The sequence below is a fragment of the Ochotona princeps genome, chromosome 33 (assembly GCF_030435755.1).
Source record: "Ochotona princeps isolate mOchPri1 chromosome 33, mOchPri1.hap1, whole genome shotgun sequence".
Taxonomy (NCBI): Eukaryota; Metazoa; Chordata; class Mammalia; order Lagomorpha; family Ochotonidae; genus Ochotona; species Ochotona princeps.
In genome coordinates this window covers 2,346,548-2,359,940 of record NC_080864.1, presented here as the reverse complement: position 1 = coordinate 2,359,940, position 13,393 = coordinate 2,346,548, and the positions used below count along the sequence as shown (strand labels likewise).

The window sequence follows — 13,393 nt, the reverse complement described above, 5'->3', positions numbered from 1 at the left end:
TTACAGCAACGGGGAGGAGGAGGAGGAGAGAAAAAGGGGTTAAGAGGGCCCCCCTAGGGGAAGATCCAAGCCCAGGGTCTGCTCCCCAGGGAGACCCATACCCAGAAATCTCCCCGGGTCGCTGAGCCCACAGGACTGTGAACCCCCGAATATGGCCACCCCCGTGGGCTAAGGGGCCCTGTGGGGACTTGTGCTTCAGTCAGGAGTCGCCCCAAGGGAGGGAGGGGGTCATTGGGTGCAGTCTGGGAGGGGTTCCCTTTTGGGGGGCGAGGGTGAAGGGTTCAGCTGCGGGGCACCCGCCCCGACCCCTTCCCCTCACCCTGGGGGGCCCCTCCCGGGACTGCCGGAATATAGGAGCCTGTCCATCCACTCTGTCCTCCCCACCCCCTTGCTGCTTCCTCCTGGCCCAGCTGCCCCAAGGAGCAGCCAACAGGTGCCATAGTCGGGGGCTGAGAGGGGAGACTTGGCACCCCTCCCCCTTGGGAAGCTTCCCCCACCCCTGCCCCAAGGCTGGGAAAGGAGGGGGGAGGGCATGAGGTGGGAGACCAGAGCTAGTGTCTCCCTCCTCCCTCCCCCAGGGACCTCTGGGGCTGCTACTCCTCACTGCACGTCGTCCCCCCCACCCCGAGTAGAGCTGGTGCGTGTGGCTGGTGGGAAACCCTGTGTGTGACCCCTGGCACCTCGGGCAGCCCACGTCAGGGACCCCCAAGGAGACTGCAGGGCGCGTGGCCGAGGGGTGCTGGGAGAGAGTGGCCCACCAGCCACCGCCTCCCTCGGTCTCCCCTCTCCCACCAGAGCCCGGCCCGGGGTGCCCTCCCAGCCAGCCCCTGGTCCGTGAGGTCCCCTCAAAGACTGGTGACCAGTTGCATCTGCCCGTCCCCATCAGGCCCTGGCCCCTCGAGGCCTGGGGCGGCCAGGTAGCCCTCGTGGCTGGGCCTCCGCACCTGATAGTAACCCTGCAGGGGGTTCCGGGCCACCAGGGCCGGCGGGCGAGAGGTGTAGTAGATTTCCGGGGGGCCGGGGGGTGCGGGTGGGGGTGGGGGCAGGGCCTCGCTGGGCCCCTCGGGGCTGCTGTCCGGGTACGAGGGCGAGTCCCGCAGGTTGGCCCCGCTGGCATAGAGGGAGTCCCGGCCCGGAGGGGAGGAGAGGGGCCGGCTGGTGGCGCCGTCCTCTGCTGTGCAGCTCTCCGATTCGTCCAGGTCACTCTGGTACAGCACCGACTGGGCCCGGGGCAGCAGCAGGGGCTCCTCCAGGGCCTTGTACAGAAGTTCGATCTCAGCCCGGTCAGCGCCCCCGGGCCCACCCGCCTCTTCCTCACCGGCGGTGGCCCCAGGTGGCCCGGGTGGCACAGGGGGCTCGGGCGGCGGGGGGCCCTTGGCACCCCCACCCCCGCCGCCCCGCAGGTTATTGTGGACCAGCTCCGAGATGATCATCTTTTCGAAGGCTGCGGCGTCCGCCAGGTTCCGGCCTCGGGGTGGCTCGGGGGCCCCGTCCCCAGGCGGGAAGTCTCCACTGCGCAAGGAGTAGCTGTTGTTGAAGTTTCCGTTAAGGGGCAGGGTATCCATGCCGCACGCGTCCCGACCGCCCAGGGGATGTTCTGCGGGGCAGGAGGGGGCGCTCAGCAGGTGGAGGAGGAGGATGGGTCCACACACTCAAGGGTGCACCCCATTCCACACGGTTCACCCAGTGAGTGCCCTGGGGACTTGGGCCTGCCTGCCCTCTGTCCTTCCAGTGCCAGGGATGAAGGGGAAACCACATCGCAGCAGGAAGAGGCTGGTGTGTGTAGGGGGTAAAGACCCAGTCCCCCCTCTCTCTAGGCCCATCACCTGGGTTCCCCCCACCATCATCAGATGCCCATTCATGGACAGACTGGGTGTGGGAAGCAATCTGTGGCCTCCCAGCCCCTCCTTGCGGCCATCTGCCTCAGTCCCTTCCCCGCCTGAGACAGCTTACTAGCCAAGAGCCACACTTCATGCAAAAATAATAATAGCAGTAATAATAGTAAGTTGAAAGTCACACTCACTGGGCTCCCGGTAGCTCCCTGCAGGTGCCGCACAGGAGAGAAAGAGACCAAGTCAGCTTGGAGGGTCTCCGCCTCTCCGTCCGGGTGCCCGCCCCGCCCTCCCTGCGCGCTCACCTGGGGAGTTGAAGACAGGGGGCGAGGAGGGATTAAAGCCCACCGACTCGGCAATGAGGGTGTTGTAGGGGCTTGTGCCCCCGCGGGGCTGCAGAACGGGATTGCTCAGCAGATGGTTCCCCATGGTACCTGCGTGAGGGGTCAGAGGTCACTAAGCAGCCCCCTCCCCTCCGCAGGCACAGGTCCCGGGGGAGCAGGCACAGTTGGGCGGGACACCCTCTCACCTCGGTTCAGGGTGGGGGTGCTGTTGATGTCGCCAGCCATGAAGGATGACTCTGTCTGTTTCCTCACCGTGTCATTCCACATGCGCCGGATTCGGCTCTGAGGACGGCACCCACGTGAGGGGGGTGGGGTGTGGTGTTGGTTGGCGGTGGGAGGGGGGGGACCCGCTGTTCTGGACCCTTCCATCAGAGCCCACCCCCACCCCGCCCTGCGGCCCGGCTACCTGGGTCCCTGTGTAGTAGCGGGTGTTGCTCCGCATAGCTGAGGTCTTGAGGGAGCCATGGGCGCCGCCGGGCGGGGAGCGGATGCAGCAGTAGGAGTGACGCAGGCACTTGCTGTACTCCTTATGCACCTGGGGACCACGGGGACCCTCAGTCTGCGGGGTCCCCTGTCCCCCTTGCACCATGGGACCGTGAGCCTGCAGGGGTCGCCTGTCCCCCTTGCACCATGGGACCGTGAGCCTGCCGGGGTCGCCTGCCCCCTTGCACCATGGGACCGTGAGCCTGCCGGGGTCGCCTGCCCCCTTGCACCATGGGACTGTCAGCCTGCAGGGGTCGCCTGCCCCCTTGCACCATGGGACCGTCAGCCTGCAGGGGTCGCCTGTCCCCCTTGCACCATGGGACTCTCAGCCTGCAGGGGTCGCCTGCCCCCTTGCACCATGGGACCGTGAGCCTGCAGGGGTCGCCTGCCCCCTTGCACCATGGGACTGTCAGTCTGCAGGGGTAGCTGCCCACATGAGGGGCCCTCTCCCCTCTGTCTGTTTCAGGACTCCGCAGAAGGCTTTAACCAGATCCCCAACAGACTCCTGGGGGGCCCTGCCTCCTCTCCACCTGCAGGGACCATTCTGCAGCGCTCCCCCCACCAACACCTCTGCTTCACTCATTCACTCATCCTTTCTCACACTCCGCAAAACTTTCTGGAAGGAGCCAGGCTCAGGGTTGGGTGGAGACTGCCGGATGTGGTAGCACCGTCCCCTAATCTCCCACAGCTTGACTTTTTTTTTTTTTTTACTAGATATGTGGGTGCAAACATGAGTGCCAGGGCTGCCCATGGTAGCACAGTAGGTTCAGCCACTGCTAGGAGAGCCAGCCAGCCACCCTTGGTTCAAATCCCAGGTATTCCAACCCGGTTTTCTGTTGATGCACCCAAGAAGGCGGCAGGCAACCTCAACCGAAGGGCTGCCTGGGGCCCTACCTGCCACCCACAGGAGACATGCCTGCCTCCTGGCCTTGGCCTGGGCTAGCCCAAGCTGGCTGTAGGCTCCTGGGGAGTGAGCCAGGAAGGCGACGGACGCTCTCTGTGTATGTAGTGATTTCACATAAATACATACAATCTTAAAATGTATCTTTCTTAAAAATGTCTTGGGCCCAGCAGGATGGGTCAATTGGCTAAATCCTCACTTGCACGCACCCGGACCCCATATGGGCGCCAGTTCAAATCCTAGCTGCTCCACTTCCCATCCAGCTCCCTGCCTGTAGCCTGGGAAAGCAGTGGAGGATGGCCCAAAGCCTTGGGACCCTGCACCCACGTGGGAGACCCGGAAGAAGCTCCTGGCTCCTGGCTTTGGATTGGCTCAGCTCTGACTGTTGCGGCCACTTGGGGAGTGAATCAGTGGATGGAAGATCTTTCTGTCTCTCCTTCACTCTATAAGTCTGAGTCTCCAATAAAAAATAAATAAATCTTAAAAAAAAAAATGATTCCAATTGAAAAGGCAACTTCTTCCCACCACCAAACGCACAGTGGTTCCCGGAACCACCGAGAGAAGAAGGACCCAGCCTGTCGGGGTGGTGCCCCACCTGAGCTCCCTGCAGCAGCCCTGCCTACTGCCCACAGTGTGAGGCGGGCATGCTCCCAACACATCTCACTCTCCCATTCCCCCAGGCCGTCTGAGCCCGTGAGCTGGTTTCTCCAGGACCCTGGTCACCCCAACACCTATGGCACAAGGCCATTGTACATGGGGCGATGTGTGGAGCACCTGGGTCCCCCACCTGCCCAAGCCTCTCTTCCCAGTGTCCAGTGCAGACCCCAAGAGATGGCGGCCACCTCACCTTCTTCTGTAAGGCGCAGTGAAAGACAAAGATGAACACGCCCTGGAAGGCATTGAAGGTGGTGAAGAGATAGGCCATGACCACTGACTCCTTGTTGATGAAGAGGAGGCCGAAGGCCCAGGTAAGACCCAGCAGGAAGAGCAGTGCAATGGCTCCCAGAGCCCAGGACCTGGGAGAAGGGAGACAGACATGGCAGGGGACCCTCAGGGCCTGCTTCCTGCTCTCCCCATCCCACACAGAGTCTACCCCGTGCTGCTTGGAGGCCAACCAGGCAGGGACTGAAGCTCTGAAGACTGAAGGGGTTAAAGCAGGTCTCCCCCAAGATCCCCGAACCTACATTATCCTGAAGGGGACGCAGGCCTGTGTGTTGATGCTATGCTAACGAAAAGCTGAAGGGCAGAAAAGAAAATTTTTCCATCCCTTCATTCCAACCCCAGAGGTCTGCGACGCTCAGAGCCAGCGGCCCAGCCCTCGGTGGGCAGCAGGGACCAGTCAACACTTGAGCGGCCACCCGCTGGCTGACAGGGTGTGCAGTAGCGGGAATCCGGGCCTGGGCATAGAGTCGGGACTGCTTCCCACCGTGCCTCTCACGGAACAGGACACTGCGTCCCAAGTGTCTCATGCATGGCACCCGATGGCTACGCTTGGCAGGCTTTCTGAGGGAGGAGCAGGTGGGAGCCCTGCGCTGTCGGGCCGGCCAGCAGGAAGCGCTCACTTGATGTTGTCCAGGCGGCTGGAGTCGGGCTTGAGCACAGACGAGCTGCGGATCATCTTGTGCAGGGTCACCATGAGGAACACCAGGTTCACCTGTGACAGGTGAAGGGGGAGGCAGCTGGCTCAAGGGGTCCTCCCGACCCCCCACAGCCTCCCTTGGTGAGCTGGGGGCATCCCAGGACTGGCCCACCTTGCACCCTGCCTCCTCAGGTCCCTCCCTCTAAACGGTCCTGGGGAAGACAGTAGGGAGCCTGGGATGCCCGCCTTCCAACGTACCACGATAACGAAGGAGACGGGCCCGATGAAACTCCAGATGAAGTAATTGTCTACCCGGAGCCAGCAGCTGCAAAGGAAAGGGGGCCCAAGTCCAGCGAGGGTGTGGGGCGATGGGGGCTAGCGCTGGCCAGGCTGTGCGGGGGACACGGGCGGGACACTCACGCCTTCTCGGTGCCGTAGCTGCGGTAGTCGATGGCCGCCGCGATGCCCACCACCAGGGCTGGGAAGCAGTAACCGCCCACGTAGTAGTACTTGGTCCGGGAGTACTCGCTCTCGAACACCTCCACCAGCAGGAGGTAGAGATGCACGCCCTCCAGGCACAGCCAAGAGAAGGCGGCCAGGAAGAAGTAGTGCAGGAGGCCGGCAAAGATGGGGCAGGCGATCTGCGGGCAGCGGAGGGAGGCGCACACAGACACAGAGGCAGGTGAGCCCTTCTGCAGGGCACCCATGCAGGCCCCGCCCCCGGACCAAGGACCCGCCCACCACAAACCGGGCCCCGCCCCTGGACCAAGGCCCCACCCCTCACACCCAGGCCCCGCCCAGCACGCTTCTGGCCCCGCCCACCTCGTACTGAGTCTTGTCTATCCCAACCAGGAACAGCAGCTCAGCCAGGAAGAGGTTGATGCACAGGTTCTTGTGGATGGTGTTCCGGTCGGTCTGCAGCCCCCGCAGGAAGCAGAAGGTGGAGATGCAGATGGCCAGGCACACCAGGGAGATGACGATGCCCACCCAGGTGATGACCGACAGCAGCAGCTCGTTGATGCGGCCCTGATACTGTGGGGACAGGGGCAGGGCACGCTCAGCCTGCGCACACACACACACACACACAGAGGCAGGCCCCGCTTCCTCAGGCTGCAAGCTTACGATCTCGCGGTGAGCCATGAGCACGGCGAAGTTGGTGAGGTGGCTGCAGGCACAGGTGGTGTGCGTCTTGTTGGATTCCACCAGGCGGCAGCCCTGGGTCGACCAGTAGCCCAGCATGGATCGCTCCGAGTAATTCCAGAAGGAGCAATTGGCATTGAAATGGTTCTTGGCCTGGTGGGTGGTGGCCAGAGCGTCACAGGCAGGCAGCTGTCACCCTCCCGAGCCCGCCAGCCCCCGGGAGTGATGTGCGTCAGGGTGTGTGTGTAGGGGGGGAATGCCTTGCTCACCTCCAGGTGGGCCATGGTGAAGATGACAGGGTCCATGAGGAAGACGCGGCTGGACTCTTTGTTGATGGATGCCGCAATGACCTGCGAGTTCACCACTAGGGAGGCGCCGCCGGGACCCCCGGTGCCCGCCTCGCCCGCCAGCTTCACTGTGGCGTTCTCCGTGGATAGGAAGAGGCCCAGGTTATTATAAAGAATGAAGACAACCTTGACCACTCCTGGGGGGAAGACAGGTACAGCGCATGTGCCAACTGTCCTCCGCCAGGCCACGGGCCCAGGCAAGCAGCTTGGGGCACCCAGCCTCCCCAGGCCGAGCTGCCGTGAGAGCGCCCAGGCTCTCCCCTCAGGGTTACCGGACAGATTATAGCAGGGGGCCGCCAGGCTGCTCACCATTACGGCTGTTCTGCTTGATGGTGTTGGCAGAGAGCTGGATCGAGTTCTCGCTCGGGTACTCCTGGGGAAACACCAGTTCCTGCACCTGGCCCTCCGTGTTCAGGACCGTGACTTCCAGGACTGTAGGGACAGGGGACAGCGGGGCACAGCCCATTGGGGTCTGTCCCCCCCAGCCAGGGGCCCTGCAGCAGCAGCAGCAGCAGCAGCAGCAGCAGCAGCAGCAGCAGCAGGGAGCTTAAGGTCCAAGGCCCGGGGCAGGGAACCATGCCACTCACCCACATTCTGCTTAGCGGCCAGGAAGCGTGCGGGCTCCCTGACATTGTCGGCCAGCAGGAAGGCCCCCTCCTCCAGGACATCCAGCAGCATGGTGGCCGTGTGCACCTGCTCCGTGGCGTTCATGTCCTTCCAGGACTCGAGGGCCTCAGGCCGCAACAGGTTGTCCACTGTCTCCACCACAGCCTGCACCAGGTAAGGGGAGGTTTGGGGTAGGGATAGGTCCCCGCCTGCCTTCCTCTCCACTTCCCCCCCGCAACCCTGGTCCCCTCTGGCCGCTGGAGCCCACGGGCGTCGGCAGGGAGCCCTCCGGCTCTCACCTTGATGTAATCCTTGCAAGTTCTCTCCCGTTTGTGCATCTGTGGGCAAGATGGGGTGAGATGAGCTGAGGCTGTCCCAGGGTCCCAGTGAGCTCCCTTCTGGGGACACCCCTGGCCCACCCCTGGCGCCACCCCCAGGCCCAGGCCTCACTTTGTTGTAGTTCTTGCCGGCCGACTCGCGCTCGATGGGCCGCAGCGCCTGCAGCTGTGCGTCCAGGATGTCTAAGAGTTGCTCCATCAGCTTCACAGACGAGGAGACATCTCCCGCGTAGATGGAGCCCCGCGTGTGGCGGGCCAGCTCGCTGGCGATATTGGCTGCATTCTCCCCACTCTTGATCTGTGGATGTGGGCAAGGAGGACCCCCCAGGGCTGGTCAGGGTCCATCCCAGCCTCCCTCTTCTGTCATCCCTTCCTTCTTCCCTGAGCCTAGGAGGCTCAGCACCCTCCACCCCCATGCCAGCCAAGGAGAAGGCATTACAGTCATGATGTCCAGCCCTGCCAGCCCCTGTCAGTTTCCCCCACTGTCCCTGTGGGGGTGGAGTGGGGGTGTGGTCTGAGCCTGCCTGTCCCGTGCCCAAGGCCCAAGCCACTGTGCCAGCCCGCTTGCAAGGGGTGGCAGCTGCTGGTACCTTCTGGGCCACCTGGTTGACCCAGGGAGAGGTGCAGTTGCTGAGGTCGGGCCCCCGGGGGTTCCAAAGCCCCAGGGCAGGCAGACATTGGAAGGAGGCGATTCCTGTAGGGAGAGATGGGGACAGACATGGGAGCCAGTGGGAAGGAGAGGAGGGCAGAGACCAAGCAAGGGGAAGCCGAGAGGGACGGGGGACAGCGAGAAACAGCCATGAAGCAGGCCTGACAGTCGCGAGAGGGGTCCCTCGGGGCTCCCTTATGCCTCCCGGGCCTGCTCCCAGCTACACCCTCCTCACAAGGCCCCACTCCTGGCATGACCTCCCCACCCCAGCGCTCAAGCATCTCTCTTGCCACAGCCCCCCAGTATCAAGGGACTCCCCACAGGGTCTGCAGGAGATGCGAGCCCAGCCCTGTGGACAGACAGGGATATCCAGGCCCCAGTGCGACAGGTGCACAGGCTAGCCCACTCCTGGAGCTCCAGCAAAGGGAACAACCTTCCACGCCTCCCCTGGCCGACCGCACAGCAGATGACCAGGCCCTGGGCACTCACCTCGCGTTCCCTTAGGGCATGGCCTCTCGACCAGCATGCCCTGCTGGGTGGCCGGCCACTGGACCCGCCGCACCTCTCGGGGCTCGCAGAAGAGCTCGGGGGACACGTGTAGATTGGGGGCTGGGGGCCGCCGGGTGCTGGGCACTGGGGCCGTGGCCGGAGGCAGGTCGGGCCCCAGCTGGTTGATGGCACCCACCGGGTGTGTGGTGAGGGGTGCTCGGCGCAGCGGGGTGGTAGCAGCCGGCGAGGCGGTGCTGGTGAGGGGTGTGGGGCGTGCTGTGGTGGTCGTGCTGAGGGGCGGGGACGTGGCCGGACCTGGAAAAGGAGAGGGGAAGGGAGACAGGGTCTTTCTGGGTCCACGCATCGCGGGGCTCCAAGGGGAGGGACCATGGCATCCGGTCAAGGAACAAATGGTGGCAGAAAGTCATTTGGATGGGCTGCCAAGCTCAGCCCCTTCTCCCCTCACCTCTCCACTCGGCCTGGCCACACCCCTCCCCGTCCCCACATCAGGCCGGTATAGGTAGGGTGTTCAGAGCCAGCCCGAGGCAGCAAGATGGCTTGAAATGAGAACAGGAAGGGCCCGTTACGGGGTCAGTAGGGGCCACTCTGCCGAGAGCTGGATGAGTTCAAGGTCTGAGCGCAGCCAAGTCCTTGGGAGAGGCCTGTGTGTGTGCAGAGGGGACCCTGGAAGCCTGCGTTCAAATGTTGAAATAAGCAAGTGGCGTCCTGACCCACCAGGGACTTTGGGACGCCCCCAGCCCTCCCCCTACCTGGGAACTCCCCAACTGGGATGGAACCTCCCCCCACCCGCTCGCTCACCAGCACTGGGGTCGGGCGGTCCAAACTCCAGGCTGTAGCGCACGACGAAATAGTTGTTCCAGACGTAGAGCTGGTTGTCGCGCGGGTTATAATCCACGGAGGACACGAACTGGTAGGGGTTGGGGAATGCCAGGCTGACGGGCTCCTCGCGGTTGGCATTGGTGTTGAAGGCGTAGTCCACGCGGTTGCCGGCCGCCTCGCTGTCGTCGTCCACGTAGACTGAGCGCAGCACGTACAGCACCCCGCACACCATGAAGGCGTTGGAGGCCGAGCGCTTGTCGTAGCCGGTCTCCCACGTGCCCTCGAAGCGCAGCGTGTAGGGGTTGAGCTGGCTCACCACCAGCCGCCCATTGTTGCCTTCCGTGGCGTAGATGACCCACAGCCCGTTCTCGTCCACGGCCAGGTCGATGTCCGTCTTGCCGCCCCAGCGGTAGGGTGACGTGTCGTGGTAGTTGGCCGTGTTGATGACCGTCTCCCCGCTCTTGATGCGGGTGCGCAGGTCGTACTTGACAATGTTGCGTGTGCGCTCCTTGTTGTAGAAGACGGCGCCGTCATAGACCACGAAGCCCGTGCCGTCCACGCGGTTGGGCAGGCGGTAGGTGGTGGTGTGGCGCGCGGCCACGTAGTCCTCCCACGAGGCGTACTCGGTCAGCGTGTCCGTGCGGTAGGGAATCCAGGGCATGACGTAGATACGGTCCCCCGCCTGCAGCGGGTCCTTGCACCACGCGCCCGACTGGTGCTCCGACTCGTGCGTCGACGTGGGTTCCAGCACCTTTTGCAGGGTCCCCGGGCACACGAAGACTGGGCCGGGCAGGTGGGTGGGTGGGTGGGTGAGTGGGTGGGCAGGCAGGGAGGCAGGCAAGAGAGAGGGAGGGAGGAGAGAGAGAGAGAGAGAGAGAGGGGAAGAGAGGCGAGTTGGTCACGCGGCCGGGGGGAGCAGGCCGTCCCCTCCTGCTGCTGCAGTCACGGTTCCTTGGTAGGGCTGGTGATGGGAAAGGGGTTTCCAGGCCGGGCCCCCCGCCCGCCCAGCTGCCCCTCTCCCTGGAGCTGGCAAGCCTAGGGGCCATCAAGAACAGGGTTAGTGTGCGGAGGCAGGGCCCCTCGCCCCTTCCTGGCTGCCAGAGACCCCACGGGCTGGGGGCGAGGGGCTTGGCGAGAGCCCCCCCGCCCAGGCGCGTCCTGTGTGATTCAAGAGCAGGTGGGGCAAGCCGCCCCGCAGGCTCCGGTGGCTCCTGGCTCTGCCGGTCCGGGCTTAGCACCCGGCCCCTCCTCCCTGCTCTCTGTGTCCTACGAGAGAACTGGGGTGCAGGGCTCCCCCATTGTGTATCAACCACACCAGGACCTTTCTCCCCCCCTCTTTGGGGGGCGGGAGGGATGGCAGGTTAAAACTCCACTTTCTTCCTTCTGCAAAACTGGCCAAGGAATGCCCAGTGTGGGCATCAGGAGCGCCTTCCAGAGGCGATCTGCTCCACTCGCTGTACCACCCCAGCCCCAACCCAACCCCAGGAAGGGGTTTCCAGAAACAAAGATGGTTCAGGGCAAGGCTAGAAGTTTAGGGCCGAAGCCCGCCCTGGTCCTGGCGCCTGGCCCCACCCCCAGCCGGCAGGGTCTCATGGGGTTTGGCTCAGCTGACACAGGTGCACAGGGGTTGGGGTGGGTGGGTGGGGACAGGAGGGAGGGAATGGGCTCCCTGGGAGAGTTGGGGAGTGGGGGGAGGCGAGCTGCACAGAGGGAAGAGAGACAAGGGGAGGGGGGAAGTGTGGGGTTTGGAGGGGGGTGCTCGGTGAGGTCCTGGCTCCGAGAGGGAGGCGCTGCAGACCACCTGGGAAGAAAGGGTTAGAGCTGGGGGAAGAGAGGGATGAGCAGAGAATTCACGCCAAGGCCCGGGCCCGACTGAGGGTCCCTCCGAGGGGGCAAGTCCCAGGTCCAGCGCGGAGGGGGCAAGGGTGGGGGTAACCAGGAGCTAGGATAAAGACCCAGCCCGCCCCAACCAGGCCCCCCACCACCTCCCCTGCCCCGGACCCCGATTTACCTGCGACCATCCCCGGCTCGGCAGGAGAGGCCAAGGCAGCGCTGATGTCAGAAAGGTGGGGGGGCCCCGCCCCACCCCCCCATTCCCTGAAAAGGAGGAGAACCTGAACTGCATCTCGTTGGCCGCCGCCGGCCGGCCCACCCTTCGCCCCTCACGCCCCAGCGCCACCGGACTCCTGGCCTCGCTCACTCCTGTGCTGGGCTCAGTGTTGTGTGGCCAGGCCCCCTCCTCCGCCCACAGCGATGGTGTCTCCACGTGTCCCTCCCTCCCCGCCAGGCCAGGCCAGGGCCTGGGTGTGTGGGGGTGCATGTGTGAGAGGGGGCGTGGGTCTGCAGTGAATTCTCTGCTCCTGCTTGGCACCCAAGCGGCCAGCCCCGGGTGGGGGTGGGGGGAGGGAGGTGTGGGGACAGGGAGGGCTGGGACATGCTTACTGGTGGGGTTGGCCCCCAGGCTTCCCAGGCACAGAGCAGCCAAGGGCCTGTCCAGTTTGGAAGATTTCTTTTTATTTGCTTTTTGTTCAGGGGAAGGGAATGGAGGGTCCCAGCACGTCCCAGTCCCCGATGCCCAGGGAGGTGTGGGGAGGACCTGCATCCTTCATCCAGCCCAGGAGGTCTCCCTCCCCGCCTCGTCCCCCCCTCTGCCAGGCTTGTGGTGTCTGAGCGTGCGTTTGTGTGGGTGCAAGGGCTTGGGCGGTGGGCGGCCTCACAGCCTCGGCTGCTTCGGGAGGGGAGGGTTGGGGGAGGGAGGAAAAATAAAGTTAGAGGTGAACCCTGGGGAAATGGGATAAGGACACCCCCTCCCCAACGCCAAACCCCCAACACCTCCCCCCCCAGTCCCCGGAACAGGAGCAATCCGTGCTGCTGCCAACTGACGGACCACGGGGCCTGCAAGAAGGAGTGGCCGGAAGAGTGGGGAGGCTCCAGGGACCAGGAGGTGAGGGGGGGAAGGGTGCTGAGGCCAGGCCCGAGGGGGGGGGAGCAGCTCAGGGGGACCCCGCCCCACCTCCCTCAGAGGATGCTCCGCTGGCCACCGTCATTTCGGAATCCAAACAGGCCTTCTACTCCAGCCCTCCCCCCCCTCCGTCCCCTGTTCCAGATCTGTCCCCTGACTTCCAGGAACTTCCCCGGGAGGAAGTGGCTATCCCTGGATCTTCCCGGCCCCACCCTAAGCCTTTGGCATTCTCAGCCAGAAATGACAGTGCCAGTGGAGGTCCCCAGATCACGGCTGAGGGCCCACCCCCTCCGCTCTGCCCCCGGTCCTCAGACCGCAACAGCCCAGAAGAAACCCTGACTGCAGCTTTGCAAGTTCAAGACACGCCGCCCCCACCCGTGTGCCCACCCTCCCCTCCAGGAGACCCAGCCCCGCCAGCCCAGGGCTGCTGGGGACAGCGGACACCCCTCCCGTGGCTGGGATCCCCGGCTGGTCAGGGGGTGGTGGGAGTGGGATGGGGTTAGGAGTCGGGGCAGGGTCAGGGGTGTAGGGAGAGAAACTGATGCTCCATGTGCCAAAAGCAGCTCAGGGCCTTGGAAATGCCAAACCAGAAAGAAGGTGACCAGCCAGCAGGAGCTGCTCCCCCCACCCCCGGAAAAAAATGTGGCCCCGCCCCCTGCCCCCAACCGGAAACAGGTTACCAAAGGAGGTGGTGGTGACAGGGGAGAGAGAGAGAGAGAGAGAGAGAGAGGGACATAGGTCCCTGGGGCCGCTGGGCCGGGAAGGGCTCCCCTCCCACCCTCCCCACCCGCCCTGGAGTCTTACACACTTTTTTCCTAAGGGAAACAAAAGCGAAAGTGGGGTTGCGGAGGGGGGCGCCCAGGCTCCCTGCAGGTGCCAGGGT

The 13,393-nt window shown here is 64.4% G+C and overlaps 1 protein-coding gene across 3 annotated transcripts in view; it reads right to left on the bottom strand.

Moving 5' to 3' along the window:
• Positions 1 to 552: 552 nt before the first annotated feature.
• Positions 553 to 13,393, bottom strand: part of ADGRL1 (adhesion G protein-coupled receptor L1) — a 30,333-nt gene continuing 17,492 nt past the window's right edge. The window contains exons 1-20 of one of the 3 annotated variants that reach the window (XM_058657838.1): positions 11,560 to 12,145; positions 9,528 to 10,328; positions 8,709 to 9,023; positions 8,161 to 8,264; positions 7,683 to 7,868; positions 7,532 to 7,570; positions 7,214 to 7,397; positions 6,936 to 7,058; positions 6,549 to 6,763; positions 6,262 to 6,432; positions 5,962 to 6,171; positions 5,560 to 5,780; positions 5,398 to 5,464; positions 5,123 to 5,214; positions 4,408 to 4,576; positions 2,583 to 2,711; positions 2,362 to 2,458; positions 2,138 to 2,266; positions 2,024 to 2,041; positions 555 to 1,597 (exon numbers count right to left, since the gene is read on the bottom strand). In XM_058657838.1, the coding sequence (XP_058513821.1) occupies positions 846 to 1,597; positions 2,024 to 2,041; positions 2,138 to 2,266; positions 2,362 to 2,458; positions 2,583 to 2,711; positions 4,408 to 4,576; positions 5,123 to 5,214; positions 5,398 to 5,464; positions 5,560 to 5,780; positions 5,962 to 6,171; positions 6,262 to 6,432; positions 6,549 to 6,763; positions 6,936 to 7,058; positions 7,214 to 7,397; positions 7,532 to 7,570; positions 7,683 to 7,868; positions 8,161 to 8,264; positions 8,709 to 9,023; positions 9,528 to 10,328; positions 11,560 to 11,569 (4,032 nt within the window). In that variant the 5' untranslated portion in view covers positions 11,570 to 12,145 and the 3' untranslated portion in view covers positions 555 to 845. Of the gene's footprint in view, positions 1,598 to 2,023; positions 2,042 to 2,137; positions 2,267 to 2,361; positions 2,459 to 2,582; positions 2,712 to 4,407; positions 4,577 to 5,122; positions 5,215 to 5,397; positions 5,465 to 5,559; positions 5,781 to 5,961; positions 6,172 to 6,261; positions 6,433 to 6,548; positions 6,764 to 6,935; positions 7,059 to 7,213; positions 7,398 to 7,531; positions 7,571 to 7,682; positions 7,869 to 8,160; positions 8,265 to 8,708; positions 9,024 to 9,527; positions 10,329 to 11,559; positions 12,146 to 13,393 lie in introns of those variants that run through there. The other 2 variants (XM_004595567.2, XM_058657837.1) reach the window with 2 other exon arrangements.